This window comes from Taudactylus pleione, unplaced genomic scaffold (genome assembly GCF_031769625.1).
Source record: "Taudactylus pleione unplaced genomic scaffold, aTauple2 ptg000244l, whole genome shotgun sequence".
NCBI classification, from domain to species: domain Eukaryota; kingdom Metazoa; phylum Chordata; class Amphibia; order Anura; family Myobatrachidae; genus Taudactylus; species Taudactylus pleione.
The window spans coordinates 4,505,001-4,522,075 of NW_028284646.1; the positions used below are offsets into that span (position 1 = coordinate 4,505,001).

The 17,075-nt window shown below is 39.7% G+C and overlaps 1 protein-coding gene across 2 annotated transcripts in view; it reads right to left on the minus strand.

The window, feature by feature from the left end:
* The window catches only part of MCPH1 (microcephalin 1), a 289,635-nt gene that overhangs the window by 231,041 nt on the left and 41,519 nt on the right, over positions 1 to 17,075 (minus strand). For both annotated transcript variants that reach the window (XM_088479695.1, XM_088479694.1), the window contains exon 9: positions 14,104 to 14,216. In XM_088479695.1, the coding sequence (XP_088335821.1) occupies positions 14,104 to 14,216 (113 nt within the window). The remainder of the gene's footprint in view (positions 1 to 14,103; positions 14,217 to 17,075) is intronic.

A 17,075-nucleotide genomic window follows, 5' to 3' on the forward strand; every position in this document is an offset into this window, starting at 1 on the left:
TTAGGAGAAAAGTGCTATATAAATAATAATTATTATTATATACACAAACACACAAAAGCAGGATTTCCAAATATTTAACACTTAACACGCTAGAGCAGGGGTAAACAACCCATGGCATTTCATCTGATATGGAACTACACATCCCAGCATGCCCTGCTACAGTTTTAGCATTCCCAGCAAGCCTGCATCTGGGCATGCTGGGGTGAGTAGTTCGCCAGCAGCTGGAGTGCTACAAGTTTCCTAGCCCTGAACTAGTATCTGCCTCATATAAAGTACAGTGTAATTCTTTAGAGATATACAGAGCCAGTGATCACAGTGGGCCAGCTGGACTAGGCTGAATGGGTTTTTTGAACTAGAAATCCACCCTGCGGTTGTCTATGATTTCTATATACACACTCATGCACTGTAAATACACTCACACACCACACAGAATAAGGTACTTTTACAAAATCAAGAAAATAATGGGATGAACACTTGCCACATTAAAAAAAGAAGAAGAAATGTATACTCTCTAAATGGCTTCCAATCAAAATGGTAAGAGATGACATGAGGTATAGGCAGTATTATGGCAGCAAAGCTACGGATTTAAGAATTAACACTGACATGTCAAATCTGATTCGAATTTACAGATGCAAGTTAATCGGGTTATATATCAATCTATTTTACATACAGTACACAAAACACTTTTTTACAGACACAAAGTGTGATGTAACTTACATTGTTTAGTATATTCATATAACTCGAAATTTATTTTCTAGCATTTTGAATATGCCCTAAATTACAAATTGCGCACCCTTAAATACTCATGTACAACTTTCCAACCAAACCCCCTACATTAATTTTATAAATGAATACAGGTAAAGACCAATTGCCAAAAAAACATAACTTAGAACAGAAAAACAAAAGAAAAGGACATGAAACTATTTCTGTACTATATCCCTCGTAGAATCAGCAATCACCAATGCCTAGGCATTGCCAAACTATAGGCAAATATGGATCAAGTACTGTACCTGCTTAGCGCTGACTGCCAACTCAATGAAAAGCATTGTGCGATTGGTTGACCCTCCTAAATATACATAGGGGTTAACAGTAAAAGTAGGTATCATAAGCAGAGTAAATGCCACCCACCAACATTAGATTTCTAGAAATTTCCATGAATTACATTTATACTGCACCCCAGTGAGTTTCCCCTCAACAGTATCACATTTAACAAAAACATTTTCAGACAAGCAGCCTTGACAGCAGTGGAAAAACAATAGAAGAGCACATTCTTATCACAGCATATATTACCCATGTTAATTTTCCAAGTTAACTCCCATCTAGTGGACAATGTGTGAAAAATGAAGTGAATGTAAACTAGGTGAAAACAGAAGTCTTTAATAAGTGTTTGCACTGAATATGACAACTCTGATGTATTCTTTTTAAAGCAACAGCTGCACTGAACTCCATTAGCAACTTGATGGAGACATGCTTCATCAGCATTCACGCAGGACAAGTTGAAACGTAATCAGCTGTGGTCCCTATAACAGTCTTTCCAGGAGGTGACATTTAATAAATTTGGCTTTTAAGAACTTTTTTCAAACTATAAGAAGGATAGATTTATAATGTACGAATTATTTATTAATTAAACTGAAAGCTGTAAGAGGTAAATTGCAACACAGACTATGCACTGCGAATCACACTTGTTTGCTTGTCTGTACATAGAGTTATAGTCCAGCACACTACAAGATACACGTCTACCTTCTGTTCTTTGGAGACACCTATGAAGAAGGCCACTGTGCAAAATGGAATAAAAATGAAACAAAACACTTCAGTAATTCTCTTTGCCTCAGTTAGTTACACTTTCTGGAGCTTGCTGTATGCGGGCAATGGCAGCCCCATAGAATCTAATGGGGACTGCTGTGCCGCCGAACCTTTTAATACACATTGCTGTAAACCATGGAAAACTGCAATTTTCTGAGGGTTTGCCACATTTTTATGATTGATACATCCCATCCTTAATGAGACAGTTCTCTGGTAATAGTGAACAGTCACCTTTGTACAATAAACTGGACAGTCCTTCCAGAGACAGTTTGCAACATGGGGCCCATTTCAATTAGCCGCGAAAAGTGCCGTTTGGAGAATAGTTTTCGCCAATTTGCACTTTGCACCTGTTTTCAAAGTATCTCCATATTCAATTCCCAAGAGTTTTCGCCGAGGTGAAAACTCCATAGGCAAAAATAGGCAAAAAAGTTTCTCCAGTAAAAGGCAGGAGAAAAAAGGTGTAAAATGCATATTTTGGGGTACACATGTGGAGACTTGGTTCAGAAACCTTTGAACGCCCCCTCTAATGACTAATTAGTAAAAAAAAAATTCTTAATTCACCCCAAAAAAGACATTTTTGGGGGAGAAAATGCAAAAGGTGTTGGAAAATGGGTAAAAAATGGGGGGCCTGGTATTTTGGGGGGCTATATGGATGAGACCGGTGTTTTTGAGATTGTTTAAATCTTCAATTTAGAGACATCAAAATATACTAGTGCCCATTTTCATATACCCCAAATTTAACTACGGTACTGATTTTTTCAGAAAAACATTGCTTTCTATCATTTTTCCACACACATGCAAATATGCATATAACAGCCCTTTGCCACAAAATAAGTTCATTAAATACTTTTATTAGGGCTACTACTACTATTCTATATTGATTCCCAGGGTCACTGAAGCTTTTTATGGGGTACAGAATGATTTTCCCCAAAAAAGATGTCCATTTCACTAGTTTCGCTTTGTAAAACATCCTATCCACGTTTTCGCCTGTTTTACAATGGAACAGGGTGATAAGCGGAGACGTGCATGGAGAAAACATCGCGTCAAAACAGGTGAATGAGGCGAATTCAGTCCGCTTTTCGACAGACAGCACTTTTTACGGCTAATTGAATTCGGCCCACAGTAGTAAATGAAGCAAATAAGAACCTAGTACTTTAAAGCTCTTAACTTCACTGTGAGTTTGTATGGCCTTCCATTACATGGCTGATTGCTCCTGTTCATTAAAAAGAGAGATTTACATTCAATTCTCCAATCAATCATTTCTGAATCCACCCTTAAAACACCCCAATAACCAAAACACAAGGATTGGAACCCTCTTATTCCAAAAACCATTAACTAAAAGCTCCTTCGAAAACACCAGTGCATATTTTCTATACACTTCCTGCTGCAGTTAAGTTATGGCTTTTCCCGCCCATTACCTTGATTTCCTTGCAAACTTTTTATTTTCTAAAGCGATCACCATCTCAAACCAAGGCGTTCTGGTATAAATTGAAGGGCACAATAACAAAACAAATTTAGCATTGTACCTCAGCGGTTTTGACCTCCACAAATGGAATGCAGAAAGGGAGCATTTAAAAGTTATCTATTCAGCATGTCGACATGAGAATGTTGACATTCACAATGTTAACACTGACAGAATGTCAACATTGTGAATATGACAGACAGAAGGTCGACAGCTGAATTTAGGGCTAGGGTTAGGCTGCAGTTATTGTCACTTCACAAGTCAATGGAAAAACATTGTCGACATTTACAATGTCAAGTTTGAATACCACACCCTATTTAGAAACTGCCGAATGTAAAATAAGCTTTAAAGATAATGGATTGTAAATGCTGATTATTCATTAGAACACTTGCATGTTTTTCTACATGTTTTAACGAAACATGTAGAAAAATATGCAAGGGCAAGTTTGCATGAAAATATTATCTGTGCAAAAGTTATTTTAGTAAGATTATCAAGAGCTGTTTGTAGATTTACTCACTGGTTACATAAGGTTACTCAGCAGAGTCTTCCAACCAAGCAGAACTCTGTATTCTGGATAACAGAAAGGACCGAATACACATGGGCACTCTTCTGAAGCCAGAGGTTAATTTACTCATTTATATTTTATATGTATTTATGAACCAAATTTTTAGTTTGCCTTTCTTTACTAGGGCACTGTTGCTGGGTATTATTTATTTTTCTACTTGGATAAAGCACTTTGGGGTCTGCTCCTTTTTCTTTTTAATGGTTTAATGGGGTTGGGTACAGGATCCCGAAGGTCAGGATGTCGACGGTCAGAATACCGACAGACTTTTGTAAGTATTATAGCCCTTACCATAACCCTCCAGCAGCCTAACTCTCATCCTGCAGCCTAACCCTCCCTCTAGTGCCTTACTCTAACCCTCCCCCTAGTGCTTAACTCGAACCCTCCCCCTGACCCCAATACTTACCTCTGCAATCTGTCAGGATGCCACTGTCTGTATTGTGAACGTCAGCATTTTGACTTTCGGGATGACGTATACATCCTGTTTGGTGCATATGATTAACTTTTCAATTTCTAACACTTTTAATGATGTATGCCAACGTGAAAACTATTCCTACCACCTAGTGCAAAATGCCACGTTATGAGAAAATTAGGAGAATGTTAGTGTATAGGTATTTGACAGGTACCCAAACGTGAAACTAGCCTTGTACACTGAAGTGCCAAAAGTCAAGGAATAGATGCCGAGTATCGTTTAGGACTCCCTCTAGCCCGGCAAAGTGCAGCAAATCGACGTGGCATCAATTCCACAAATAGAAGACCTCTGGAGAGATGTTGACTCATTCCATCTGGACAGCTTCTCACAACTCGCTGATATTTGTAGATGCAGGATCTTGGGTGCAAATGGACCTCTCCACCACATCCCATAAACACTTGATTGGGTTCATGTTGGGCGATTGTGGTGGCCACACCATTCATTGGAACTCTCCGGGAATGATCCTCGAACCAATTCTAGACAACTTGGGACCGATGACAAGGTGCATTATCCTGCTGGAATATTCCATCATTGTGGGGGTATATTAAGTCCATGAAGGGCTGCAAATGGTCATCAAGCAATGCAACGTAGCAGTTACAAGTCAATGATGTGTTCAGGCAGAGCAGCAGACCCAACCCATGCCACATGGACACACCACACAGCATTCTGGAAACACCACCAGCCTGCTCAATGCCTTGCTGAAAACTGGAGTCCATGACCTCATGGGGTCTGCGGCACACCCAAACCCTACATCAGCGCAAAACAACTAGAACCGTAACTCATCGGACAACGTCCTTCAGGAGGAATCGGAATGTAATGCTGGCGGACTAAATACCGACGCTGGAAGCCCGGATTGTCAGGATCCCGACTGGGGCTGGAAAGTACCCTAACCCTACCTTAGTGATGCCTAACCCTAACCTCCCCCCAGTGGTGGCTAAACCTAAACCCCCCTCCCTGCACCCTAAACCTAACCCTCCTGGGTGGTGCCTAGTATAATACAAGCCTAGTGCCTAGCCCTAAGTCCCCCCCACGGCTAAGCGCTAACACTGCCTGGATTTTGACGCCCATCTTTAGTCCTGCGTCGGAATTTAGACACCGGGATTTAGTCAGATGGCTTCCCGGCCATAGGTAATTTGAATGCATCCCCTCCAGGAATCTATTAGCGATGACACAAGCCTAGGTGAGGCGTTGTGTTTGGTATCGTAGTGTTACCAGGCGCACTCTGGTGAGTCTTCTGCTTCCATAGCCCATGGAAGCTATAAAATCTGCTGCAATAACCTACTGGTTATGCATCTAGTACCTCCTGCATTGAATGTGGATGTGATTTGATGCTTGCCACGGACAATACTGTTAAGATCTGCTGCCAGGATTTCTGACAGCCTTAGCAGTTTCTAGTCCTGGCTGTTGCTAGCAGTAGGGAAGCTGTCAGTATTGTTGAGGAATTCAGCTGCAGCAAGTCTGTAATCAAGCTCTCAGTTGTGTGCATTTCAGCTGCAATTGCAATCAAGGAGGATGGCTTGCATTGGCTCCTCTTCCTGTTAATTTGCAGTCACTCCCAGCATTCCGTGCCGGGGACAGCTTATACCTCAGTGCTGCTGCCTGGTTTGTTCCATGTGTATTGTTGTTTTGGTTTCCTGTTCTGCATTTCCCAAGCTGTGTCTGTTTCCACTCTACTACATTCTTGTGGAACTTTAATTATTTTTTCTACAAACTGCAAATACCACCCAACCTACACAGTGAACATCATCTCTGCTGTTATGTTTCTGCAAATACTAATATATGCCTATCCTGACACAGTGAATATCATCTCTGCTGTTGTGTTCTGCAAATACTAATATCTGCCTACCCTGACACAGTGAGAATGTAAGCTCTCATGAGCAGGGACCTCTTCCCTCATGTGCTTCTCTTTACATTTTCTTCTACTCTCTACTCCCCATTAGGGCACCTAACACGGGACCGCCAACTCCCGGCAGCTTATTGTGAGTGCTTTAATCACTATTTCAGCAATGTATATAAGTTGTGTCCCTGTCCTGCACTGTAATGTACTGTAAGTTACTTGTTTCTTGTTCACTTATTAGTTCTATGTACTATGTAAGGCGCTGCGGAACACTTGTGGCGCCATATAAATAAAGGATAATAATAATAATAATATCATCTCTGCTGTTGTGTTCTGCAAATACTAATATCTGCCTACCCTGACACAGTGAATATCATCTCTGTTGTTGTGTTCTGCAAATATCTACCTTGCAGAAGTGTATATAAATACATATGCTGTGTTGGATTCTGTGCTGCTGCTACACCTGCAAGTTTTGCTGTGTGGATTATTGTTGCTGTCTAATTCACCTGTTTGCTATCAAGACTAACTTTCCTGCAATTAACCCTGTGGATGCTGGTTCTGATTCTGCAATTACCATGACCCTTTCAAGTATCTGTATCTACTCCAGCCAACATCCTGCAATCACCCTTGGATTGTATAAGCCCCTACTGCCTGGGCTTAAGCCCTAGCGGCCACCTAAGTACCGGTGAGTGTATTCTAATCTATGGGAACAATGGGTTGTTATAGGAAGTTTTTGTTAGGAGGCATTAGGGGTCTTATACATATACAGGGGTTTTAAAGGTGGAGAGACCTTTATGGATATGGGGAGGATGAACCTTTGATGGTGGAAAATGTTAAAAGTTTTTTTGGAAAAGACAAAGAAATACTTGATGAGAACATAGAATCCTTATTATCTGTAAGTGAAGGTATGCACTATCATGCTGTTTAAAGTTTTGAAGTACCTACTGGGGGAAGTGTTTGGATGGAAGGAAAAGATACCTTTATATACCTATATAATTCTTACTAGATGTGAGTGGGGTACGCACCAATAATATACCCTATATGGATGTTATGACCGATGTTTAGCTTCACATTACTTGTGTGCAATAGACCCCGATTGTTCTATTCTCCTTGTTTTTTCCTTTTTTCTATATTGTGAAAATTTACCTCACATGAGCTGGAGCTCGAAGAGACTAAAAGGTGGACATCGACACCTTTATTTCAAGGCAACACAAGGGGTCTAAGTATCACATATACAGGGGTGTTTCATAAGAAATACTGGCCAGATGCCGCTGGTCACCATTAATAAGCATCAGTGGCCGGCCACTCATAGCTGCTGTGACATTCGCATACATCTCTGAATCAGGCCCACTGTAAACTGAGATGAAACATTTGTTGGCTAGGAGGGTGGGCCCCATGTTAATAGACCCAATTACGCAGGGGTCAGTTTATTTACCTAATAATCAGTCCATCCGAACGCACATCCTGCTGTTTCCATTTCACAAGGTCTATGGACTTGAAACAATAGAGGAGAGGCTAGGGATGTCAGCAGCATGCCAAAGCTGGGCAATCCACAGTGGAAGGGCTCAAGCACAGGGTGACTGATAGGGACCTGATTACCTGCCGTGGAACAGTCTGGACCTTGTTCCCACCTCAGGAAAATATATCAGGAGAAGGATAGAGTGGTCTGAGGATTCAAAAGAAACCTTTATGAACACATCACTATGTCTTATTGTAAGTAGGGTACGTCCCTCCTTATCTGAAAATTTGTTTTCACACGGGTGTCTAGATAGTTTCTCCAAATACCACTTGAGGAAGAGAGTGTCCCTCATATATAGATACCGTTATGAGAGTGGACCTCTGTGTTACAGTGGGAGTATGGTAGGATCCATCACCTGATAAATTAATTACCAATTTGAGGATATCCCCTGTTGAGAATAACCTACTACACTATTGGTCCTTCCTCTTTTCCTTTTCGCTGACATAGAGTGACCTATTTGGGAGAAGAAATTTGGGGGACACACAGAAACAATATCTTTTTCGTCTCACTTCACAGATGAACTTGTGCATTAACAAAGAACTGTTATAACTATTCATTATAAAACCCGGTATAAGGCTTTTTTTTATTGAGACCCCTATTTCCTATGTATGACATCATAGTACATTAGAATGTTCAATATTTTCTCATATTACCTCATTGATTTTGATTGTATGTGTTAAAAGGTACAGGTAGAGCGCAGTAAGACGTTATTATATATGATGTTTTGCCAATTCCTAGTTCTGTGGTAGGTGACCCACCATTGATTTCTTCGACAGCAGCCAGCTAAGTGCGCAGAGGACCACTATAATTTGTTTTTATAGTAACTCTCCACAGGTTCAAGAGCAGGGCAAATTTGGTTTCATTTTTAATTTTGCAGGTTAAGCAGTTTAGATGCCTACAACAAATGAAAAATAAAAAATAATAATAGCAGTAATAATTTTAAAGACTAAAATATATAGATGTGTCCACACACATCTATCCTCCAAGCGCTACAAGTCGCGTTACACAATATGTGTGAGTGGAGTGCGACACGGTAGAGCCGAGCGTCTTTTAGTGTGACATTTCCCTTAAAATATATCTTATTCGCAAAGCGATGTGAATAGGATGCACAAGCAGCTTATGCTGATCAAAATAATATGCGGCATGGCTATATTCTGTATGTGACTACAGTTATATCTGCATGCAAAATGCTACGTTACAGTGTCAGCAGCTATGACAAAGTAACTTAGCATTTTGCATGCATACCGCCCCATACAGAATATAGGCATGCCGCATATCATTTTATTCAGCATAAGCTGCTTGTGTGTCCTATTCACATCACTTTGCAAATAAGACACATTTTAAGGGAGAAAGGCACACGAAAAGACAATTGGTGCTACCAAGTCGTGCCAGAGGGGCTGTGTAACACGAGAGGAGGCTAGATGTATGTGGACACATCTGTACAGTCACTCTTTTGTTGTAGAAACTTATCTTTATTTTTAGTGATTGATTTCTTACTCTCCTCTATAGCTCTTTGAAAAACTTTAAAAAAATATGAGAAACACCAAATTCAATAGCTTTGGCATACTGTTCCCATCTTACGTTATGTTTAATTAACGTTTGCTTCAGTTGCTTGGAACATGTAGACAGCACTGTGTCCTAGTCATCTTTCAATTTCTCAGTGGCTAATTCAAAAGCCCAGTAAATGTTTGACCTTAGGCCTCTCAGTATCATATTCTCTTTCATGTAGCTATCAAACATTGTCCCATTACATCATGTTTTCATGTGTTTCAATAATATATTTTTTCATTTTAACAGACTAACCATTCAGTCCCTTGTGCTACAGTCCTTTTGTTTTGTGTGAACAAATTGGATCTATATTCTAATTCAATTTCTATGGACTATGATCGAGTTCTTTCCGGATGCTAAATGTATTATTTTCTTATATTCCTTTATGCTATTGTGTCGGTTAATTTTAAGTGAATCGACCAAAATATTATATATTTCCTTTTATAATTTACATTTCCACATTTAAAAATATCTTATGTTTAACCATCTTTGAAGTATAGGAAGACTGATTAAACCAGTTTAATCTAGTATTAAATTAATGTTTTACTATTTCCTTCCACACTGCTATTCCATTCACTACAAAGAGGTTTTTCAAGGGTTTTGCGGCTTTCCCCATTCTCATGTCAAACACTCATCCCTTATTTTAAATATTTATTCCATTATATCTTTCTCTAAAAGATTTTCCTTTCACTCGCTTTCTTTCTCTCTCTAAATGTATTTTGCTCTTTCTTTCTTATTTTGTTTTAATATTCTGAAGTGCTAGAGAGTTCATAGCTTGACTGGGGCACCTATGCATATTTCCGCAGCCTCCATGCACACCCCTCCCCGGCTGCCGAACGCGGCGATGTGCAATATCCTCTTAGCAAAAATGTACCCTCTATTTCCTGGTCTTCTTGTTGAGCTTCCTTGCTGTGTTGACCTGTCCGAGAACAGCGCTGATTTTCATGGGAAGTGCCTCCTGTTCTCCGAGGGCGGGTGGCTGAGTGGGAACATCACACGGTAGAGGAGTGGTTGCCAGAGTCTGCCTACAGGTTCAGAGTAGGGCTAGACATCGGAATCCGATGGTCACTAACCATTGATATTTTTTTTTCAATGGTACTGTTTTTACCATTTGATGGTGGCGGTCCGATGTTTGCCACCATCAAATGGAAATCATTAGATGTTGTACAGATGGTTGGTTGTTTTTTTAATTCCTGATAGATATGCCTCTCCTGTCTCCTTCCTGGCTACTGTGTCTGCATCAGGTATATATGGATTAGATCTCCCACTCTGTTTGCCTCAGATGTGACCCTGCTCAGTCCCTGACTCCCTGTCCTCTCTAGGCTGCTGCTAAGCAACAAGGCACAGTGCTAGCTCTGAATGGCTCTCACTGTCTCATAGAGCTAATTAGAGCGCAGCCCTCGTCCCTGCAGCAGCTGTCAGTCACTCACACAGCACAACAGTTTTTTCTGCGACTTGCTTCACTAAAATAGTGAATACTTTGTTGCAAATCCTTTGCAGGCAATTACAGCCTGAAGTCTGGAACGCATAGACATCACCAGACGCTGGGTTTCATCCCTGATGATGCTCTGCCAGGCCTCTACTGCAAATGTCTTCAGTTCCTGCTTGTTCTCGGGGCATTTTCCCTTCAGTTTTGTCTTCATCAAGTGAAATGCATGCTCAATCGGATTCAGGTCAGGGGATTGACTTGGCCATTGCATAACATTCCACTTTTTAGCCTTAAAAAAACTCTTTGGTTGCTTTTGCAGTATGCTTCGGGTCATTGTCCATCTGCACTCTGAAGCGCCGTCCAATGAGTTCTGAAGCATTTGACTGAATATGAGCATATAATATTGCCCGAAACACTTCAGAATTCATTCTGCTGCTTTTGTCAGCAGTCACATCATCAATAAATACAAGGAAACCAGTTCCATTGGCAGCCATACATGCCCACGCCATGACACTACCACCCCCATTCTTCACTGATGAGGTGGTATGTTTTGGATCATGAGCAGTCCCTTTCCTTCTCCATACTCTTCTATTCCCATCACTCTGGTACAAGTTGATCTTTGTATCATCTGTCCATAGGATGTTGTTCCAGAACTGTAATGGCTTTTTTAGATGTTGTTTGGAAAACTCTAATCTGGTCTTCCTGTTTTTGAGGCTCACCAATGGTTTACATCTTGTGGTGAACCCTCTATATTCACTCTTGTGAAGTCTTCTCTTGATTGTTGACTTTGACAAAGTTCCAAACAGTTGATTTAGCCACACCTAATATTTTTGCTATCTCTCTGATGGGTTTGTTTTGATTTTTTAGCCTAATGATGGCTTGCTTCACTGATAGTGACAGCTCTTTGGATCTCATATTGAGAGTCGACAGCAACTGATTCCAAATGCAAATGTCACACCTAGAATCAACTCCAGACCTTTTACCTGCTTAATTGATAATGAAATAACGATGGAATAGCCCACACCTGTCCATGAAATAGCTTTTGAGTTGATAGTCCCATTACTTTTGGCCCCTTAAAAAGTGGGAGGCACATATAGAAACCGTTGTAATTCCTACACCGTTCACCTGATTTGGATGCAATTACCCTCAAATTAAATCTGAAAGTCTGCAGTAAAAGCACATCTTGTTTGTTTCATTTCAAAGCCATTGTGGTGGTGAATAGAGGCCAAAATATGAAAATTCTGTCAATGTCCTAATATTTATGCACCTGACTGTATATATAATAGAGATCTATAAGGAGTACAGATTTATGCATGAACCTCTGGAATAATATATTGAAAACACACCTTTATTATTTATTCATTAAAACTACAATGTAAGATATAGACAAGTTATATGTGAAAAAGATGAAGCGGTATTTAAATTTGGTCAGCCATTCCCAAATTTTTAGCCCACTTAGGGGGAAATTCAAAAAGCCACATTAAAGCGATAACTTGACACGTGTTAAGTTATTATACCCATATATTTCGCTTGTCGCATCTATGCGAGCTCCCATTTATTGCAAAATCCAATTGCAAAAGTCACGTTGCAACAGTCGCACGATAATTTTTGCTGTTTTTACCAGTGATAAGTGTAGGTGAAAAGAGAGAAATCTGCCAGTACCCAAAAAGAGGCAAAGTGATATAGGATAACAGTATAGAAGTGTATTAGTGACCCTAATAAAAGTTTTGGGTGTTCTTTAATTAGGTCAAATGGCTGTTTTTTTTTTTTTTTTAATTTTTAGAAAAATGCAAATAAGTCAAATGATAGAAAAAACGTGGTTTTTTTTTGCAAAATAAATGTTCTACTTAAATTGGGGGTGCATAAAAATGCCTATAAGTACAGTGGGGCAAAAAAGTATTTTGACAGCCACCGATTGAGCAAGTTGTTGCACTTTAAAAGATGAGAGAGGTCTGTAATTTCCATCATAGGTACACTTTAACTGTGAGAGACAGTCCCAAGCATTTTGGATATTGGAGACTCAACCTGTATAGTGATTTTTTTTTTTTTTTCAATCACGCTGCTCTATATTAAAAGTATATGTATATAGTACAGTTCTTAATCTGATTTTGAATTAAGTGAAATTAGGTCACTTGTCTAAGGTGTCTTAGTAAGAAATCTCAAGAACAGAAGCTTTGGTTTCTAATAAATGTGCCAATGTGAATGTTTTAGATCTGTAACTTGAGAGTAGACTTCTGTTTTTAGTGCCCTCCCTCTATGGGAGTGGTTAGATCAAAGTATAATAACCTGACTTTGGATATCTCTTTAACCTCTAATATGGGATCCTTATTTTTTTAGCTTGCAATGTGTATATAACGATGAATGCGTAAAAAGCACCCTTCTCTTACATAGGAGGAATTCAGTTAGCTGCGATAACCTATTTTCACGGGTAAAGGTTATATTCGATTAAAAAAAAAAAATTGCCCTATTCAATTAGCCTGCAAGTTAATGTGCTATAATTCTACATAGGGTTAAACGTGAATGTCTTTTCACCACCTCCTAAACAGGTGAAAAGTTGGGGAAAATTCCAATTTCTAGGTAAAAATGTTGGGACTTGGTTCAGAACCACTGGGACACTCTCCTTAAAAACTAACTTGGCAAAAATAATTTTTTTGGGACCAGGGTTATTTTGGATAATGGAATATTGCATATTTTGGAATAATTGCATACCATAATGAAATATCTTGGGAATGGGACCCAAATATACACACAGAATGCATTTATGTGTTATATACACCTTATACACACAGGTAATATTATACAATACTTTCAATAATTTTGTGGCTCAAAGTTTGTGTACATACATGAAATTTATTTATGTTTCATATACACCTTATACACAGAGCCTGAAGGTAATTTTATACAATATTTTTAATAAATTGTGCCTTAGACAAAGTTTGTGTACATTGAACCCTCAAAAATCAACAAGGTTTCAATATCTCAGTCAAGCAAAAAAATAAATAAATAAATAAATCGGTATTTCGGAATATTTGGATATGAGAGACTCAAACTGTATTTACTTTAATTTGACTATTGAAAAAATACATTCGCTTTCGAGCTAATATTTGCATTTCCCTACTGTTACGGAGCAAAACATCCCCTATTTTACAGAACCCTGACTTTCACAGGCAATAGGTGTAAAAATACTAGATGTTTCTTTCTCTATTGTGCCAACTAAACATCAAATAACTCGTATATATATATTTTTATGCATTTCACCTCTATCCTCACTGCATACAATGTAGAAATTATTCTCAGTTTTGTCACTGCTGTTCAGCAGAGACAAGTCAATAAGCTTTAGGCATTAACGTTATATTCAACTGTTTCAGTACTTTAGCAAATCAATACAGATTTGTGCTACACATTCAAAAATCCACTGCTGAGCAAAACACTAAAAAAGGACCAATCAAAGTAATTTACAGTTCAACTGACCTTTCTGCTTTTCTCTATTTTCTTTGATTCCTCTGTGCATTTCTTTCTTTCCTCATTAAACATTTCAGACAGTCCATCTCTTGCATCAGAAGCTGAAGTTTTACTTTCGGCATCTAAAAATCAATTAAATAAAACATCTAATTGGTGCTCAAAAAGTTAAAACCTCAGAGAGTGTTCTTAAGAGCTCATAGAATTTCAAATTAAATTGTACACTGGACAGAAGTCCTACAATATATAGTTAATGAGTAAAGACATTAATGGCATGTAGAAAAGTAATTTCATCTTCCATTTTAATGACCAAGAATAAGGGACTTTCAGAAAACAAAGTGTAAAAATTCCTTAATAAATAAAGAAAAGAATAAAAACATAAATTCGAAGATGTACTGCATTGCAAAAATAATAAATTTTCAGTAAAAATGTAAAACATTTTAAATACTGGAGAGGACTATTATGCCTGTAGATTTCCCTGGTAAAATCCCCAAGCTGCTCCTACTTCTATACAGTAAGTCATCTTCCCACAAGTATCTCAAGTTTATAACCAGCCAAAGAGAAAAGTGAGGCTTAGCGTTGTGTACCGCTGCACTCCACATGAGATAAAGCATCTTGGCAAAACAAAATAAAAAAGCAGAGAAAAAAAGTTTTATTGATCTAGATTAAAACTAGCAATAGAAAAGATGTATCCGAGTCTATGATTAAAAGCCTCAGGATGCATAGCCCAATACATGATCTCCTGCTGTGCAGTACATCTCTGCATGCCTACATTTGCGATGCTGCTTCACTACTCTGGCTTTTAATAAGAATCAATAGAGTCTTTGTACGCCCTTTACTTCTTTGTGCTAAAAAGTCTTATATCTATTGCTGAGTGCACAGCTACAAATCTAAAAAAGGAATGACATGGATTAAAATAAACCACACAGCAACAGATTTCTAGATGATATTCTGAAATTCAACACACAGCTATACCGCCATAATATCCTAGCACAAATAATCAGGATCATAATGAAGACATATAATGTAACTTAATGGAACTTGTTTGCCCAAAATAAATACTAATACTGTCTGTACAAACCTTAATACCTAACTTTTGAGGACACTTACTAATTATTTCAAATGGTTCATCTTCTTACTTGCAGATCCAACCAGTCCTTACTTACGACTAATTGGGCTTTAGGATCAGGATTTTCTAGATCGTATGTTGCGAAGTGTCTTAGGCCCTCATTCAGAGCCGTACGCTCTGAGCAGAGCGCACGCTCTGAATGAGGGCCGCCCTCCATAAAAATGGAGCGTCCTCCTGGACGCTCGTATAGCTGTGGGTCACCACCCACAGCCTATACGAGCGTGCATTTTGATGGCCGCGATGGTCGTGACCATCGCGACCATCGAAACTGCGAGCCGGAGCCTGCGGTTGAGGTTTTCAACCGCCAGCTCCGGAGTGATTTTGGCTCTATCGGAGCCAAAATCACTCCCACTGACATCACTAGTGATGTCAGTGGGCCGGCTTCTGACGGGAGGCGTTCCCGTGGGAACGCCCCCGTCAGGGAGCCACGCCCACGGCACGCCCACCAAAGGGGGCGTGCTGTCAATCAACATCGACAGCACGCCCCCTTTGATCAGACACAACGAGCGAAGGACTTTCCTTCGCTCGTCGCGTCTGGCGCATGCGCACGACGGAGCTCCCTCCGTCGTGCGCATGCTCAGTGCAGAACATCGACCCACTTGCGAGCGGACAGCCGCTCACGAGTGGGTCTGAATCAGGGCCTTAGTCTGCACCCAGGGCCGTTTCTAGGGGCTGGGGCTCCCAGTGCCAACAGAAAAATGCACCCACCCCCCCCAACCCAAGTACAACACATGAATGAAAGGGGATGTGAGCTCGCTGTAAGGAAACGTGCATGCCGAAGGTGAGCATGCTGCTGGAAAGGGGATGTGGCCTCACATTAAGGGGCCTGGTCTTGCAATAAGGGGCATGGACTCAAATTAAAAGACTACCTTATGAATAAATGACATTAACATAACCATAGGATTAGGGACAGTAAAATCAACTACTGTTATTCTGTTTCCTGTTCTAAGGCACACCATCAGACCCGTCCAGGGGCGTATTTACAGTGCCTTGTAAAAGTGTTCACCCCCTTCGGCTTTTTACCTTTTTTGTTACATTACAATCTGAAATTTATTTTATTTTTTAATCTGAATTTTATGTGATGGATCTGCACAAAATAGACTAATTTGGTGAAGTGAAATGAGAAAAATATATATAAAAAAGAATCTTTATAAATAAAATTCTGAAAACTGGCATATGCATATGTAATCAACCCCTTTGCTATGAAGCCCCTCAAAAGTTCTGGCGAAACCAATTACCTTCAGAAGTCACATAATTAGTTAAATTAAGTCCACCTGTGTGAAATCTAAGTGTCACATGATCTGTCAGTATAAACACACCTTTTCTGAAAGGCCCCAGAGGCTGCAATACCACTAAGCAAGAGGCATCACACCATGAAGACCAAGGAGCTCTCCAAACAAGTCAGTGGCAAAGTTGTTGAGAAGTACAATTCTGGTTTGGGTCATAAAAAAAAAATATCCAAATCTTTGATGATCCCCCGGACCACCATCATCATCATCAAATGGAAAGAACATGGTACCACAACAAACCTGCTAAGAGAGGGCCGCCCACCAAAACCCACAGACTGGGCAAGGAGGGCATTAACCAGAGAAGAAGCACAAATACCAAAAGGTAACCCTGAAGGAGCTGCAGAGTTCCACAGCAGAGACTGGTGTATCTGTGCATGTGACCACAATAGGCCATACACTCCATAGTTGCTGGGCTTTATGGAAGAGTGGCTAGAAAAAGACGATTACTTAGTAATAAAAATAAAAAAATAAGATACGATTTGAGTTTGCCAAAAGGCATGTGGGCAACTCCCCAAATGTATGGAGGAAGGTATTCTGGTCAGATGAGACTAAAATTTTAACTATTC